This window comes from Silene latifolia, chromosome 9 (assembly GCF_048544455.1).
Source record: "Silene latifolia isolate original U9 population chromosome 9, ASM4854445v1, whole genome shotgun sequence".
In the NCBI taxonomy this organism is placed as follows: domain Eukaryota; kingdom Viridiplantae; phylum Streptophyta; class Magnoliopsida; order Caryophyllales; family Caryophyllaceae; genus Silene; species Silene latifolia.
Window position 1 is genome coordinate 60,167,671 of NC_133534.1, and position 16,915 is coordinate 60,184,585.

Genomic DNA, 16,915 nt, shown 5'->3' on the forward strand with positions numbered 1-16,915 from the left:
ATGAGGGAAACTGGCAACGTGAGGGAAAATCCTATACACATTTTAATTGACTCAGGCAGCACCCACAATTTTTTAGATGTCAATACTGCTACAAAACTAGGATGCAAGCTTAAGAACACTTGCCCATTGGTTGTTTCTGTAGCTAATGGTGAAACAATTTTGAGTAAGTCAACGTGTCCTCATTTTTTTTTATTTTTTTTTTGGCAGCAACTATTTTAACTTCGTTTAACATTATAGCTGAGTTATTGATTTTATCGTGATAATTTCCGTATATTTATTTTTCATGAAACATATTATTTCAAAAAAAATGATAATAGCCGAGCTAAATGAACTAACAGAGGAATAATATAATTTGTTTATATATTCTAAATGCATTATAATGCGTAGTATACTGTTTATGGGTTTTACTAGTTCAAGACACCTAATAAATTTCGCTTTATAAATTTAGAATACTTAATATTTGATAGGAGTAATTTAAAATTACGCTGTCGTCAAATATTAAAGGCATCAAATAATATGTACGCATTTGTAAAACTTGGAAATTATGAGATGATTATGACAAGGGTCTTCATATAATACAGAAAAAATTACATTTGCATATAACTTGAAAAGTATGAGACGATTATGACAGGGGCCTTTATATAACATTTGGAACAGGGCCTCGAAATTCTATTGGCCGCCCCTGATTACTTATACCCCACGAGATTACATATTTTTCGGGGTGCTAACATTAACTTGTGATTGTCCACAAGTATAGACAAAGACAGAGACAAAGTGAGGATTATACTTGCTGACCAAGTTCTTAGCAAGTAACGGTAAATGTAATTTCTTAGATGTCGACTAGCTATATGCAGTTTGTCATTGTTTATTACATTAATCATCTTGAACTAGGCCTAATGTAATACAGGGGTGTCTAAGGCCACGGGCAACCACGAACGTGGGAACCGGATCTCCGCTTTTGATCACCATATTATAAGTTTTTATTAATGAAATTCAATACAAATCTCGAAGTATAATATACTTGTGCATTCATTTTTGGGCCTCATTTTTCCGTGTCGCACTGGGCCTCTACTTGGTTTAAGACGCTCCTGATGTAATATAATCCGTACCATTAAAGCCACCAGTTCAACTCTTTAGAGTTAGTTGCAATCAGTCTCACTATAAACGGGTATATCCGTCTAAAATGTAAACGGATCAGTTATGTCACCAATTACATACAAAATAATGACATCTCACTTGTTGTTTATCTTATTATAAAAGTGGTGTGATATTTAACCCGTATATAACTTTAGACGGATAGTGTCCGTCTAAAGTGAGAAATTGTTTAATAGTTTTGATCAAAGTTTCCGTGTAACAATATTGTTCAAGTGGCTTTATTTTTGAAAAGTTCAACCCTAATCAATTACTCTAACGTCATAGTCATTTGTTTGTCTTTGGTTTTGGTACAAAAACCAAGGAAAGAGGAGGGAGCTAATCATTAGATGATGAGTAGACCAAATTGAGTGTGGAAGATTCAATTGCCCATCAAAAACATTACTAAAATAAAAAGACAAACAAATAATGGCACCAAATGAAATACTTGATTTGGTCCAATATTCACCATTACAAGGAAACAATCATGGACGACTTATAATTTTAATCACTGTCTTTCTGTTTGTATGATAATCCAACTCTTAAAAAACTCCATATTGGTATCTAATCAATGTTACTGATTGAAATGGTCCAACTCGAGGAATTATTCAAATACTAAGCTCTTAATCATATATGTTTACTTACGACTGACTATATATGTTCCAAAAACTCCAAATGAGACTAAACTCAATTAGTTTGCTGCATGCAAATGAACTCTCAAATTGTTTTCCTCATCCTTTTAATTACTTGGATACCAACTTCTTTAGCATCATCACTCGCAATTCCCTTATTTCAGACACAAGTATTTGGGTATGATGTGCCGGAAACCGCTACATCAACGTCATCTTTGTTAAAGGGTTTGAAAACATTTTTCTACAACCAAACTATTGATCATTTTACGTACTCTCCCGAAAGTTACCAAACTTTTAGTCAAAGATATTACGTGAAAAGTACTAACTGGGGTGGTGGTAATTCACCCATTTTCGTCTATCTTGGCGATGAGCAAGCGTTAGACCTCGAGGTAGGTGGGTCTAATCTTGGGTTCTTAGAGGAAAATGCGCCCAAATTCAAAGCCCTAACCGTGTACATAGAGGTTTGTTTTTTTTAACTCAAGGACATGCATATAAAACTAGCATAATTTTTAGGGCCTTTTACCAAATTAATCATTATTATGACTAAACTATTTACCAAATTAACCATTTTTTTATAACTATTTTCTAAACTAATCATAATTGACCATTAATGAATGTAAATTGAAAGAGTCTCTCCTCTTTCCTTGCTATGTTGTTCTCCACGGTAGATCTATATTCAGAAATCAAATTCGTTTGTTGTATGCTAGAACATACCCAAAGTTAATTTATCTACATCACCAATATAAAAGAAACCAAAAATTAACCCTAATTATCTATAGATCCGAACAAGTTAAATCACTATTTGTACGTACTTTGTGGTAATTTAATTTTGACCAGAACAGCTCGGCCAGGCCCGAACCCGGCCCAAGAATACCTCTAACAGGTAGCTGATACTAATGAATATTCCTCTTTTACCCCTTAAATATATAATATTAAATAATTGCTATTTTTTTTTTACGTCATTTTACTATAACAAGCTACCTTTTCAGTTAATTTGTCAAACAATTTTTTATGTAATTAGCTAGCTTATCAACTCCTAATTATCAGTTAGCTTGTAGCTACATTTTCAGGTTTCAGTTAGCTTTTCAATTTTCAGGTACATTTTCAGAGTTTAGCTACCTTTTCAGCTAGTTTATCAAACCAAGTCTAACTCAAGCGAAAACCTACCCAACCAACATGATTGACCTCCTTTATTAGTCTATTTATGTGTTAAAAGTAACTATAAATAAATGATAATAACGGAGGCTATAATAATTACTCGTAATTATATAAGGTCGGTATTACCTTTGGTGGTGAATTATAGTTTGTACATACAATTTAAAGTCTCTAATTTATATTGAATTTATTTTCCGTGCAGCATCGTTTCTATGGCAAATCAAATCCACTTGGTTCTATGGAAGAAAGCATTAAAAATCGAAAGGTTCGAGGTTATTTTAATTCCGCACAAGCTTTAGCAGATTTTGCAGAAATAATTTTAGATTTGAAGAAACGATATTCAGCAACGCATTCTCCCATTATTGTATTTGGAGTATCTTATGGGGGAAGTAAGTTAGTTAATTTACTATTCCATCATAGTATATCATTGTTTTGTTTCACACTTATTTATATATTGTTGCAATTTATATCATCCATTTACTATTGTCAAATTGTATGTGATGCATTTATACAGTGCTAGCAACTTGGTTTCGGCTGAAATATCCCCATATCGCTTTGGGAGCTCTCGCTTCTTCTGCTCCTATTCTTAAACACGTCGTATCCAATGATGCTTACCTTCAAGTTGTCACCAAAGATTACAAAGTAAGGACACAATGTTTTTTGTTTTATTACATATATATTTTTCAGCTTATAACAACAGAACCAAACAATCAAGCATAAAACGTAGTTATTCGGAGCAAACATTAAGCTCAACAAGGCGTTTATATAAGTTTTTACCGTAACTAATCAGTAGAATACTTTAATTTGAATGCATGATAGGCAAAAATTGAACCTATAACTAAAAGTATAATCCTACTATTCCATCACAGGCGAACTTTAAGATGCACTTTTATGACGGTATTTGCAATGTTGCTTGATGCAGGATACAAGTGAGAATTGCTACAAAACTATAAGGGAATCATGGACACAAATTATTAATTTAGTGTCACAAAGTGATGGACTTTCGATCATTAACAAGAAAATCAACACTTGCAGGTGTAGTCAAATGTTTCTCATCAGTTTCGTACAATTATAACTAGTCACTTGAAAAGTTGTGCATAACTTGTAAAGTTTTGATTATAAATTGGATGCTTTCATTAATCACAAGAGCATTACATCAATCAATCAATACTATATATTAATTCCAGAAACCAAGGGACTTCAATGTAATTAAAGGAAGTTATACAAATTAATTATACTATATAGTTTTAAATCACTAGCACCGTGTGATGTACCCGATTAAGGGATCCCAATGCAAATATTATATAATTTGGGTTAAAATTAAATTATATAGAAGCTTGGTAATTTTCTTAAATATGGTCAATTTCCTTAAAATAAAATAATTGATTAAGATGGTCAATTTCCTTAAAATAAGTACAAAAATATAATATAAGTAAGTTATAAATAATTCAAGTTAGATTCCATAATATATAATATTGCACGATTCTTTCGATTTGATTTAATGCATATATATAATATATTTATATAAATATATAATCCTCTTAAAATTGCATGTCTAAGTAGTAAAAGTAATTTCGTCAGTAAAGAAATGAATTGTAGTAACATTGGATATAGTTATATGATAGTAATCACTCATTTGAATGGTAAAAGTAACAATATTATCAGCGAGATTAGTGAAAGTGGTAGAAACAACGGGAGTAGTGAAATAATCAATATTATTGCGGCAATAGTAAAAGTAACAATTATTACGGCCGGAGTAGTGAAATTATCAATATTAACGCGGCAGTAGTGACAGTAACAATAACTACGGCGGGAGTAGTGAAAGTAACAATGATTACGGGCAAGTAGTGAAATGTTATTACTATTGTTTCATTAATAAGAGTAAAATATTAATAACGGGAGTAGTGAATTTGTCTCAAAATTTATTTAATCGTAATTTTAGGATATGCCATAGAAAAATATATTAATGATAAATTTGTGGGTTATGCAACTTTAAGAATTTTATTTAATGAAAAAAAAACTTGATGGTGAGTAAAGGTAGCCCGGGCGAAGCCGGGCACCAATACTAGTTTATACAAGAATAAGAAAACCCTAGAGCTTGAGTAGTAAGCCAAGTATTGCTGCAACTAAAGAAATACAATATACGGAATATCAGAAATAATACAAAGATAATAACTAGACGATAAAAAGAATAATATACAATAAATATCTAAAATATATAATTTACGAAATATCTTTAACACGCTCCCGCAAAATGGAATTTCCTTGGACTAGACCAATCTTGGAAATCAACAAATAGAACCGAGCACTAGAGAGGGACTTCGTAAGAGCATCAGCGAGTTGCCCATCCCCGGAAATATGTTGAACTCGAAAAGTTCCTTGTTGAACCCGTTCACGCACAAAATGAAACGCCAAGGCAAGGTGTTTCATTCGTGAATGAAATACCAGATTAGCGGAGTAATGAGTGGCGGAAAGATTATCACAAAAACTGACTGGAGTAGAGGATGAGCCATACCAAGTTCAAGAAGCAAGGACTGAACCCACGAAAGCTCAGCAGCGGTGTCAGCCACATCCCGAAACTAAGCTTCTTAGAGGCACGGAAGAGAGCCCGTTGATTTTTGGAAGACCAAGAGAGGGGATTTCGACCAATGTAAACAGGGTACCCAGTGGTAGATATGTAATCATCTTTATCACCCACCAAATCAGCGTCACAAAACGCATGAAGAAGAGAAGGACTAGAGCGATACAACATGAGACCATAAGAGATCGTGCCTTTTCAGTAGCGAAGTACATGCTTCAAAGCAAGCCAATGAGGAAGACGGGGAAGTTGCATATATTGTGCCAATTTGTTAACAGCAAAGGAAATATCGGAACGAGTTAGTGATAAATATTGTAAGCCACTAACCACAACACGATAATCCGTTGGATTTTCTGTAGGGGCATCTTCATTATCCTTTCGAAGAGAGGAATCAGACGCAAGGGGAGTAGAACAGGGCTTTGATGCGAGCATCTTGTGATAATCAAGAAGATCATAAATATATTTCATTTGTGATAAAAATAAACCAGAGAAGGTGGGACAGACTTCAACACCAAGGAAGTACGAAAGAAGACCTAAATCCTTTAGTGAAAAACGAGCAGCAATATGCGAAATAAATCGAGTTACTGACTTGAGACACGGACCCAAAACGACAATATCTTCGACATACACTAATAAATAAATTGGAGAGGAATTATTTAAAACAAAAAGAGACGGATCAGCTAAGGACCCTTTAAAACCATAAGAAAGTAAGTAATTTTTAAGTTCAGTATATGAGGCGCCTTACGCCTGTTTTGGACCGTAAATAGATTTAGAAAGTTGAAAAACATGGGAGGAGCGAGAAGCATCAATGAAACCAGGTGGTTATTCCATATAGATAAACTCATGAAGACGACCTTGAAGAAAAGCATTATTCACATCGAGTTGACGAAAATGCCAGCAATTAGTCACTGTAAGAGAAAGTAGGGCACGGGTAGTAGTAGGTTTAACCACGGGGCTAAAGGTTTCAGAGAAGTCGATACCTGCACGTTGATGAAATCTTTTGACGAGTCTAACTTTAAATTTGTCAATGGTGTTATCGAGTAAGTATTTGTTGCGATAAACTCATTTGCAACCAACAACATTCTGAGAATCCGAACGAGGAACAAGAGACCATGTTTTATTACGAGTGAGGGCATCAAATTCATCTTGCATTGATGCGCGCCATCGGGTGTCAAGGAGGGCCTGTTTTGTAGTAGTGGGCAAGGACGGGTTATAATTAGAGTGAGGGAGAGGGCATATTTAGGATTTGGTTTCACAATGTCATTGGCAAGACGGGTAATGACAGTACGAGGGATAAGTGGACGAGATTGATAAGATGGACGAGGTGGAGGCGGAGGAGGAGGGGGCGAGATAAGGGAGGTAGGTGTCGTGGCGGGGGAGATGGGTGAGGTAGGGTCAGTAGGTTCAGGGGGAGCGTCATTAGTTGGTGGAGGGGATTCAGAAAGAATGGGAAGAGAAAAATTCCACCAATGAGAGGGTGAGGAAAGGGCAGAGGACGAGTCCTTGTAAGACGGAAACTGCATTTCAAAGTATTTGACATGCCGTGATGTATAAATTTTCTCTAAGGCAGGGTCGAAGCAGTGATTTGCACTTTAAGTGGCAGAGTAGCCAAGAAAGATGCACTTAGTGGAGGGAGTGTCGAGTTAATGAAACGAGTAAGGGTGCAACCAAGGGTAACAAAGACACCCAAAGCAACGCAATTTGTTATAATTCGGAGGGTGATTAAAGAGAGCGATAATGGGGAAAAGAGAGGTTATTAGTGATTAGACCTGTCAAACGGGTCGGGCGGGTCGGGTCCCGGGTCGGGTTAGAATACGGGTCGGGTCAAATACGGGTCGGGTTATACGGGTCACGGGTCGGGTTAGGGTCAGAATACGGGTCAAGAAATAATTTTTAACGTCTTTTTTAAACGATTTTTTTAATTAAAAAAATATTTTTTTAAAATGTAAATCATATTTAAAATTAATATTTTAATTATATTCAACGTTTACATTAATTATATTGACATAATTATTAAAATAAAGTTTTTTTAATAATTGTTTTATTATTAAATATTATAAAAGTTATATAAAATTAACTTTTTAATTGTTTTTGTAATTTTAAGTAATACAAAAAATATTTTTTTAACTATTTTTTTCAAATATAATATATAAATATTAATATTTTAATAAAATTCTTGATTTACCTTTGACCCAACGAATCGACCCGTTCGGGTCGGATCTCGACCCTAATATAACGGGTCATTTCGGGTTCGGGTCAAACGGGTCGCGGGTCGAAAAAACCGGGTCTGTAACCCTAAAAAACGGGTCGGGTGGGTCGGGTTTTTGGGTCTGGTCGAGTTTTGACAGGTCTATTAGTGATGTTGTGCGTTGCCCCACTGTCGAGAACATAAGCAGAATGGGTGGTGGAAGGAGAAGCGGTAGCAGTGTATGCTTGGGGAAAGGAGGTACGAGGACGAGGAGGAGGTTTAAGGAAGGTGATGTGTGGGAATTTATTTTTGAAATCCTCACAGTTGGAGAGGTAGTGTCCTTGGTAGCGACACCATTGGCAGGTTCCATGTTCCCTTAATGGGGATGGAAGAGGATGTATTGGGTGTGGGAAGGAAGGGTGGTGATTTGGAGGTAGGGAGGGGCACGGTTGTAGGAAGGGCGATAGGAAGCGACGTGGACAGTGGCAGGGAGGGAAAGCGAGGCAGGCGAGGGAGAAGTACGGGCAAGGTTGATCTCGTGGTTAATAACCTTCTCATGGAGTGCCATAAAAGAGATAGGGGTGTCCCGAGTACGCACAACTTCAATAACGGGTTGATAAAGCTTGTAGTCAAGGCCACGGAGGACCTTTTCCACAACATCTTCAACATCCATCGATTCCTAGGAGAGCAAGTTCAGTAACACACGTTTTATTAGCTTCATATAGTCGTTCACAGATTGATCATTCTTGCGGATGTTATCAAGACGGTTTTTAATCTGAAGAAGGTGACCCCTAGAAGAGTTAGCATATGTCTTCTCAATAATAGTCCATACATCGCGAGATATAGTGGCCTTGAGAACAAGAGGGGTAAGAGAGTTGTGAAGGGTGCCGAGGAGAGCCCCCCGAATGAGGCTATCCTGACGTTTTCAGGTAGAGTGAGCGGGCTTAGTAACAACCTTAGCATCAACATCGGTTATTATTTCAACAGGGATGGGGTGAGAACCATTGACAAACTTGAGCAGATCAAAGTCGTAAAGGATTTCACCAACCTGCATTTTTCGGGATTGGTAAGTTTGGGGGTGAATTGTGTGCAAGTCGAAAAATTGATAAGGATAAAAGAGGTATTGGGTTCATGAGGATGTGGGGAGGAGACGCCTGAGTTGGCCATTGGAGAGTAGTAAGGAAAACAAGGAAGTTTGGACAAAAGAGGAAGGTAAAGACCGTAATTAGGATTCAAAGGCTCTGATACCATGTAAAGTTTTGATTATGAATTGGATGCTTTCATTAATCACAAGAGCATTACATTTATACAAGAATAAGAAAACCCTATAACTTGAGTAGCTAGCCAAGTATCGCTACAACTAAGGAAATACAATATACGGAATATCATAAATAATACAAAGATAATAACTAGACGATAAAAAGAATAATATACAATAAATATCTAAAACATATAATTTACGAAATATCGTTAACATAACTAACAAAACAACACGGTCTATCGCTCTCTTCATATATACATTAGTATAGATAAATCTAGCTCATACAATATATGCACGGTATATACAGAGTTTTACTTTTTAGTAAACCTGACAATACTAACCAGCTCCGAATAACCCGAATTTAGGGCTTGAATCTGCCCTAATTCAACTCGACCCGAATATCTATCATCGCAAAGTGATCGTTATCTCAAATAACTTGAAAAACCTACTCTAAAATGGCCCGACCGGACCGGACCGAATTCTTTAAAACTCGAACCCGAATTGTCAAGACCAGATTGACTTGTTTGTTAAGTCTACTTTTTAGTGTATTATTTATAGATTTTAAATTGATTTATTCATTTTTCATGTTTATTATCATTGTAGTTTGACTTGAGAAATAAAAACTAGAATCTTAAGAAGTCGTGAAATGAGTATATTAATTAAAGTTTTCTTTTTACCGAAAAATTAGTGATTATTTATATATTTTACTAATAACATAACTTTTAGAAGTGACCTCTTAGGCTCTTATCCTATAAAGTCAATTCCTTTATATCGTAAAAATTTTTAAACAAAAACAAAAGAATTTCTTTATCATAAAAAGATCGGAGATAAATTTGTGCATGTGAAATATTAAATGTTATTAAAGATTTAAATATGAAAGATTAGACTCATTTACTACAATTCATGGACTATACTACCAGTTATACCAGTTGTACGGTGTTGAACTGAGTTTTGTAATAAAGTATCCGAGTTTTATTTTAAAGAATATGAGCTTTATTAGAAAGTATCTATGCTCATCCATTTACACATTAAAAATATGAACTTTGGATTAGCTCAGAAAAAATAAGAAACTCAAATACTTGTACTTTGATTGTACAATGCTTATATACAACTGGATATATAATCTATTTGTGTATTTTATTACCCATCATATCTACCAATTCTAAGATATACGAAGTATGTGTTAGACGGAAATAATAATAAGCCCAATTCTTGTTTTTTTTTTTTTTTACATAAATTACTCCATTGATTGCCATCCTCCCAAAAGCTTTTATCTATGTTTTCGCACCCCGTAACTTGAAATCTTACCTTCACCGCTCGTTAACATTTATTTTTGTTGTTAAACATTGACAGCCCTCTAAGCACGGAAAACATTATGTACGATTTCTTGTTCTCAACATACATACGTGCAGCTCAATATGATTTTCCACCGTACAATCCAGTAGAAAGCATATGCAAAGGTATAGATGGTGCACCAAAAACAGCAGATGCCATTGACAAAGTGTATGCAGGCCTACTTTCCCTTTTTGGCAACATTACTTGTTTTTCTGGTTCTGAAGCATCTCAAGTTCCTGCGGTTGATACTCCTACTGATACAACTTTTGGTTGGCCCTGGCAGGTATATACTCATAGTATTACTTACTTAGTTATTACTTAAAAAATCAAAAACTTCAAAGATTGATTTTAGCATTATATATATATATATAGGTGTGTAGCGAAATGATTTCTTTTGGGGTGGCTAGTGTAAAGATGAATGATACAGAGACTATGTTTCCAATGATCCCACCATATGATCCCAAGGCCAAAATGCAAAGATGTCAAGCAGCGTATGGGGTACTCCCACCACCTAATTGGCTCCAAACTTATTATGGTGGTCAAGTATGTTTACTTTCTTATATCCTTCTTTTTTCTTTTCTACATTTACACTTAAATTTTTGACTTTCTTAATTATTCCGTAGTCATTCCAAAATAGTTCGTGTTTTCACAACATAGGCATTAGGGAGTACTAATGATGTATCGGCCTAATGGTAGTGCTTGAGGTCCGTTGTGTTATAGTTTACACTTAGAGCATCCCAAATGGTAAGCAACAACCCTACTAGCTTAACTTTCCGCATCACATTTTTTAGCTATCACACTTTTAAACAACAAATTCCTCCAATGGTTAAGCTATAAGGGTTGTTGTTTTAATAGACTTATATACATTTATTTAATTGGCACATATCTCTTTGTGGGTCGATTTGAGCTACTAGCATCATGGACCTAGTTGCTCAAACTATGTTAGTCCATGTGGAGCTCTCCAATGGTTGAGCAACTAGCTTGAAACTTTTAGAATTTGCAAGCAAGTCATTTTGATCAACCATTAGAGATGCTCTGACATGTATCTGTGGTACTTGCCAAACAGTAGACTACTCCAAAATAATAATTTATCCATTTTAATTTTATGTAGTTTATTTTCACAATACGTTCTTTTACCCCCAAACTATTCTTTTTGCACAATAATTTCCTTTTGATACCTTGGCTCAAAAACTTACCAAACCACAATTCTCCGAATTTCAACAACCCTTTTAAGTAAGTCAAATTTCTTCAATTATAATCCTTACTTCTTAAATGTAAATTATTGAACAAATTTATATTTTCATCTATATTTCGTTTTGATAAAAAAAAAATCTATTATTGTTGGTTTTAGGGGTTAATTTGTGTAATTAAAGTCTGGTATGGTAGTGGGTTGGTGGATAAGGTGCCCCTTATAAAGGCCTGGTAGACGATCGATGGGTGGAGGGACGACCTGACATCCAGCGTATCGTGGGAGGTGCGGCGGATATTGTGCAGCACGGTGATGGTGGTGGTGGGTAGTACAATGCATGTGTGGTGGTTCTTGGTGGGGCAACGGTTTGTGTGGTGGACGATGGTACAATAGATGTGGTGGAGGGAAGGGGGCTGTATAGGTGGTTGGTCAGGCGTAGCAGTCGTTGGCCTCAGGACGGTTGGTGGGTGGTTAAGGGAAATGGGGTCGAACCGTGAAAGCCTTATATTTAGTTTAAATTTTTTTTTTTCTTCGCCATGCAATAGATTAAGGCTTTTGCTCAGCACAGTACAGCAAAGGAGGATAAATGAGTGGGGAAATGAAAGAGCTAATATGAGAAAGTCCTATTGCAAGGAGCAAAAAGTTTACTACAAAAATCAACACTTATTTAGTGTCCCTTTTATCTACTTATAAAATTTATCTCAAAATTATTATCCTTCTGAAAAATAGTATGGGAAAATGCGAGTATTCAGTCTTTATATTATCATTATATATTTATAAACGTAACAACGAGGTTTTTGATGTGTCAATAACCAATTAAAAGAGCGAAATTCAAAACACAACTTTTATTTCGATTTGGAATAAACTCTTTGTTGGCAATGATGCCTTAGAAAAGGCAAAATGATCAACTTTTGGTATTGTGTTTGTCTCACATTGGTGGACAACACTTACCAACTCTTGTTTATATATCTCCTTCCAATAGATTGGCTAATTGCGTGGACCAAAGGGGCTTTTGTTGAGAGTGATAAGCATGTGGATTTAGGTCCGAACACACACGCGTGCGACAGCTTGGCTCGGCTCGAGTTTGGGTTTGGATAGAACACCTGCGGTGCGGACCTTAGCCCACTTTTAATATTTTTTTGGGCCTGTGTGTCGGGGTTTGTCCACGTTCAGTGTATCATTTTATGGTTGTAATCTATAACAGTCAGTCAATCATGACTATTAGTGGCTACGATTAAGAAGGCTAATAAGCTCTACTAATCACGTCTTTGACTGTGATTTTGTGGATCCGTTTTTTGGCTCCTTTTGTTGTTCTATTTTTAATAAACAAAGCAGTTCTTCACTCCATTAAAACACAACTCACATTCACTTTCCTCTCTCTCAATGCTTCCTCTCTTCTAAAAGCGTTTGGGTACTATTTTAATAGCCGTTCCAAAACTTTCAGCTTCGAGTGGAGTGGCGGAGTGGCGAGTCTGGGTGTTGCAGTGTCAAACCTTAAGGAACTACTGACACTTGTTGAGTGCCACAACGGCCGAGCCGAAATAGTTTTCAAGGAAGAGGCCTTTATACCTTATTGCTCCAAATCGGTTATTTCGTTCTCTTCTTATTTCGTTGAGAGTGTTGGGCATGTGGGTTTGGGTCCAAACACACGCGGGAGCGTGCCGGCCCGACTTAGGTTTAGGTTTGGGTAGAGCACTTGCGGTGCGGGCCTTGGCCCACTTTTGACCTTGTTTTTTTGGGCCTATGTATGTTATGAACTGTCCACGTTCATTGAATCATTTTATGTTTGTGATTTGTAACAGTCAGTCAATTATGACTGTTAGTGGCTATAATTAAGGAGGCTAATTAGCTTCACTAATCACGTCTTTGACTATGATGTTGTCGAACCTTTATTTAGCTCATGTTGCTGCTTTTTTTGCTAGAAATAGAGTAGCTCTCCACTCCGGAAAAACACATTTCACATTCACTCTCCTGTATCTAAATGCTCCCTCTCTTCTAAAAGCGTTTCTGAGTACTGTTTTAATGGTCTCTCCAAATCTTCCAGCCTCGAGTGGGCGAGTATGGGTTTTGCAGTGTCAAATCTTGGGAAACTACCTGCATTTGCTGACCGCCACCACGGTTGAGCCGAAATAGTTTTCATGGCAGAGGCCTTTAAACCTCATCGGATCGAATCGATTATTTCATTCTCTTCTGATTTCGTGGAGATTATTGGGCCTGTGGGTTTGGGGTCCAAGGGCAAAGACACACGCGCGTGCGCTTGCCCGGCCTGACTCGGGTTTGAGCTTGGGTAGAGCACTTGAGGTGCGGGGCTTGGCCCACTTTTAACCTTTCTTGGGCCTCTGTGTTGTGGACTGTCCACGTTCTTTGAATCAATTTATGTTTGTAATCTGTAACAGTCAGTCATTGACTGTTAGTGGCTGCGATTAAGGACGCTAGTTCGCTCCACTAATCACGTCTTTGACCGTGATTTTTGTTGAACCGTTTTTTGGCTCCTATTGTTGCTCTATTTTGTCTCCACTCCAAGAAAACACAACTCACATTCACTCTCCTCTCTCTCAATGCTTCCTCTCTTCTAAAAGCGTTTCTAGGTATTGTTTTAATAATCGTTCCAAAGCTTCCAGCCTAGAGTGGCTGAGTCTGGGTGCTGCACTGTCAAACCTTGAGGAACTACCGGCACTTGCTGATCACTGCCAAGCGAGCCGAAATAGTTTTAAAAGCAGAGGCTTTTATACCTCGTCGCTACAAATCGGTTATTTCGTTCTTATTATCTCATTGTTATTGCTACATTTCGCACCAATACCCTTTTGCTCATTGCAAAATTGTACGAATAACTAACATTCAGAACATTATTATTGATACTAAGATATTTTGTAGTTAATAGATTATAACATGCCAAAATTTAAATAATTTTAATCTCATCAGAATAATTATAAATTCGGAATCCAACTTATATTTATGAACATGCCAAGATGATCTCTACCCTTATGTTTTTACGTTTTCTCTCTCATAACATTGCGCTATTTATATACACACTTATACCCTTATATTGTCCCATTCCTCCTCTACACGACCTTACTGCTTTTTTCCATTTCTTTAATTTCGTTATAGGCCGTATTTCCCTCCATTTTGACAAACCTTTATCATTTATTATCACCACCCTCACTTCTTGAATTAATCTTCTTTCGACCACCATTTCTAAGACCATCTAGCTTAACTAAAACTACCTCACTGGAAGGAACAACTGATCTATGTTTGCATTATAGTAAATTTCTTGCTGTGTTAGAAGGATATTGTGATGCGAATTGGGTTTTAGGTAACAATGAGATTTTTTCTACTAGTGGTTATGTCTTCACCATGGGTGGAGGTGTTGTATTCTGGAAGTCTACTAAATAGACTAGTATTGCACACTCTACCATGGAATAGGAGTTCATACCTCTTCAATTCGCAGGACAAGAGGTTGGTTGATTGAAAAACCTACTAGGAGATGTACCGGTGTGGGGAGGACGGTAGACACCGGTCTCCTTGCATTGTGACTCACAAGCATCTATCGGTGTTGCTAAGAATAGTGTCTATAATGCGAAGAAACAACATATTCGAATCAGGCACGCTGTAGTTAAACAACTCCGTGAAAATGGAGTAATCGCTTTGGATTATGTGAAGTCTGGAAGCAAACTTGCTAATCCCCTTACTAAGGAGTTGACTAGGAGACTAGTCATTGACACGTTGAAGGGAAATGGGCTTAAGACCTTAAGTCAAGTTAAAGAGTGACACTTGACTAGGTCTAAAGTTTCTATTCATTTGGCATTGTATGATTCATAGGCTTCACGGTGGTGCTTTTGAGACGCACTTGATGAATTATACACCAGGTTGGACTTTTGTCCTCAATGGCTCGTGTGAGAAATGCTACTAGGAAGCACTTGAGCCACCTATGTAGTTGTGATAATCACAAGACTATGAGAAGTCTTGTAAACACATCTATTAGTACCAAGGTAAACACATGGCTCTAAAAGAGCGTGTTGCACGTTGAATTCGCGGAACGATCAAAATCTGAAAGTATGATATGTCTTATGAGGGGTATCGACCAAAGCTTAGCAACGATTTCAAATCACAAGATATTCTCTCGCTGTAAGTAAGTTCTTTCCTCATTTCCTTAAGCTGTCAATTCAAATCAGAAGATATTGATACCTAAGAATCCAATCCTTCCTTTACCAACAAATTCTCTTAATTCTTTTCTTCGCCATCAGTGGGGGATTGTTGGCAATAATGCCTTAGAAAAACGTAAAATGATCAACGTTTGCTATTGTGTTTGTCCCATATCGGTGGACAACACTTGCCAACTCTTGTTTATATATCTCCTTCCACTTGATTGGGTAATTGAGTGGACCAAAGGGGCTTTTGTTGAGAGTGTTCGCCCTGTGGGTTTGGGTCTAAACACACACGCTCACGCACCGCCCCGGCCCGGCTAGGGTTTGGATTTGGGTAGAGCACCTGGGTGCGGGCCATGGCCCACTTTTAACCTTTTTTGGGAATGTATGTGTTGTGGACTGTCCACATTCAGTGAATCAGTTTATGTTTGTAATCTCTAACAATCAGTCAATTATGACTGTTAGTGGCTGCGATTAAAGAGGGTAATTAGCTCCACTAATCACGTTTTTTACTGTGATTTTGTGGAACCGGTTTTTAGCTTTTGTTGCTGCTCACTCCACAAAAACACAACTCACATTCACTCTCCTCTCTCCCAATGCTTCCTCTCTTCCAAAAGCGTTTCTGGGTACTATTTTAATAGTCGTTCCATAGCTTCCAACCTCGAGTAAGAGATATGCATCTACACAAATAGAGCAATTCTCCACTCCACAAAAACACAACTCACATTCACTCTCTCTCTCTCTCTCAAAACGCAATTATTGTACTCTAATTTTTCAACCTAAAAATTAGTTGATGAGATATAAAGTTGTCAACAATACACAGAAAAATGCATGATTCAAAATAATAATTTATTCAAGTAAAATATAGATACAAATAGATGTGCATCAATAAGTGCTTTTATTTATCTTGCTTTTTTACATTTAGGGGATCAATTTGAGTGCATAAAATGAAAGTGCATGATATATATGCCGTAGATGTTTTTGGACTAGTCTTGTTATTTGGGTTATCTTAAAAACTATGTTCCTGATATTATACTATTTGGTTAATATAGGATATAAAATTGGTGCTTAAGAGATTTGGTAGCAACATAATATTTTCAAACGGACTACGAGATCCTTACAGTTCATCAGGGTAATCCTCTCCCCTTGTCACATACTCACTGATCATCTCTTAAATTCATAGTTAGATTGTTTAACGTGTGTGTATACCTTGAAATTTTATAATTAACGATCTTCTTGTGATTTTTGTTAAGAGTTTTGGAGGACTTATCAGACACATTGTTGGCCATATCTACCCCCCA

At 36.7% G+C, this 16,915-nt stretch overlaps 2 protein-coding genes across 2 annotated transcripts in view; one reads left to right on the plus strand and one right to left on the minus strand.

Annotated features, from left to right (window-relative positions):
- LOC141601097 (uncharacterized) lies at positions 1-11,196 on the plus strand. Its single transcript, XM_074421362.1, has 7 exons — positions 1-163; positions 1,899-2,224; positions 3,121-3,307; positions 3,433-3,560; positions 3,841-3,953; positions 10,299-10,563; positions 10,653-11,196. The coding sequence occupies exons 1-7, from the start codon at positions 1-3 to the stop codon at positions 10,881-10,883; spliced, it is 1,413 nt and encodes a 470-aa protein (XP_074277463.1). The 3' UTR covers positions 10,884-11,196.
- LOC141599824 (glutamyl-tRNA(Gln) amidotransferase subunit A, chloroplastic/mitochondrial) overlaps positions 10,007-16,915 on the minus strand; it is a 27,409-nt gene continuing 20,500 nt past the window's right edge. The window contains exon 11 of the transcript XR_012523961.1: positions 10,007-10,556. The gene's annotated coding sequence lies outside the window, so the exon portion shown is untranslated. The remainder of the gene's footprint in view (positions 10,557-16,915) is intronic.

Coding starts and splice junctions, on each gene's coding strand:
- LOC141601097 (XM_074421362.1), top strand. CDS start 1: ATGAGGGAAACTGGCAACGTGAGGGAAAATCCTATACACATTTTAATT. Junction 3,308..3,432: donor TGGAGTATCTTATGGGGGAA/GTAAGTTAGTTA, acceptor GCATTTATACAG/TGCTAGCAACTTGGTTTCGG. Junction 10,564..10,652: donor CTTTTGGTTGGCCCTGGCAG/GTATATACTCAT, acceptor ATATATATATAG/GTGTGTAGCGAAATGATTTC.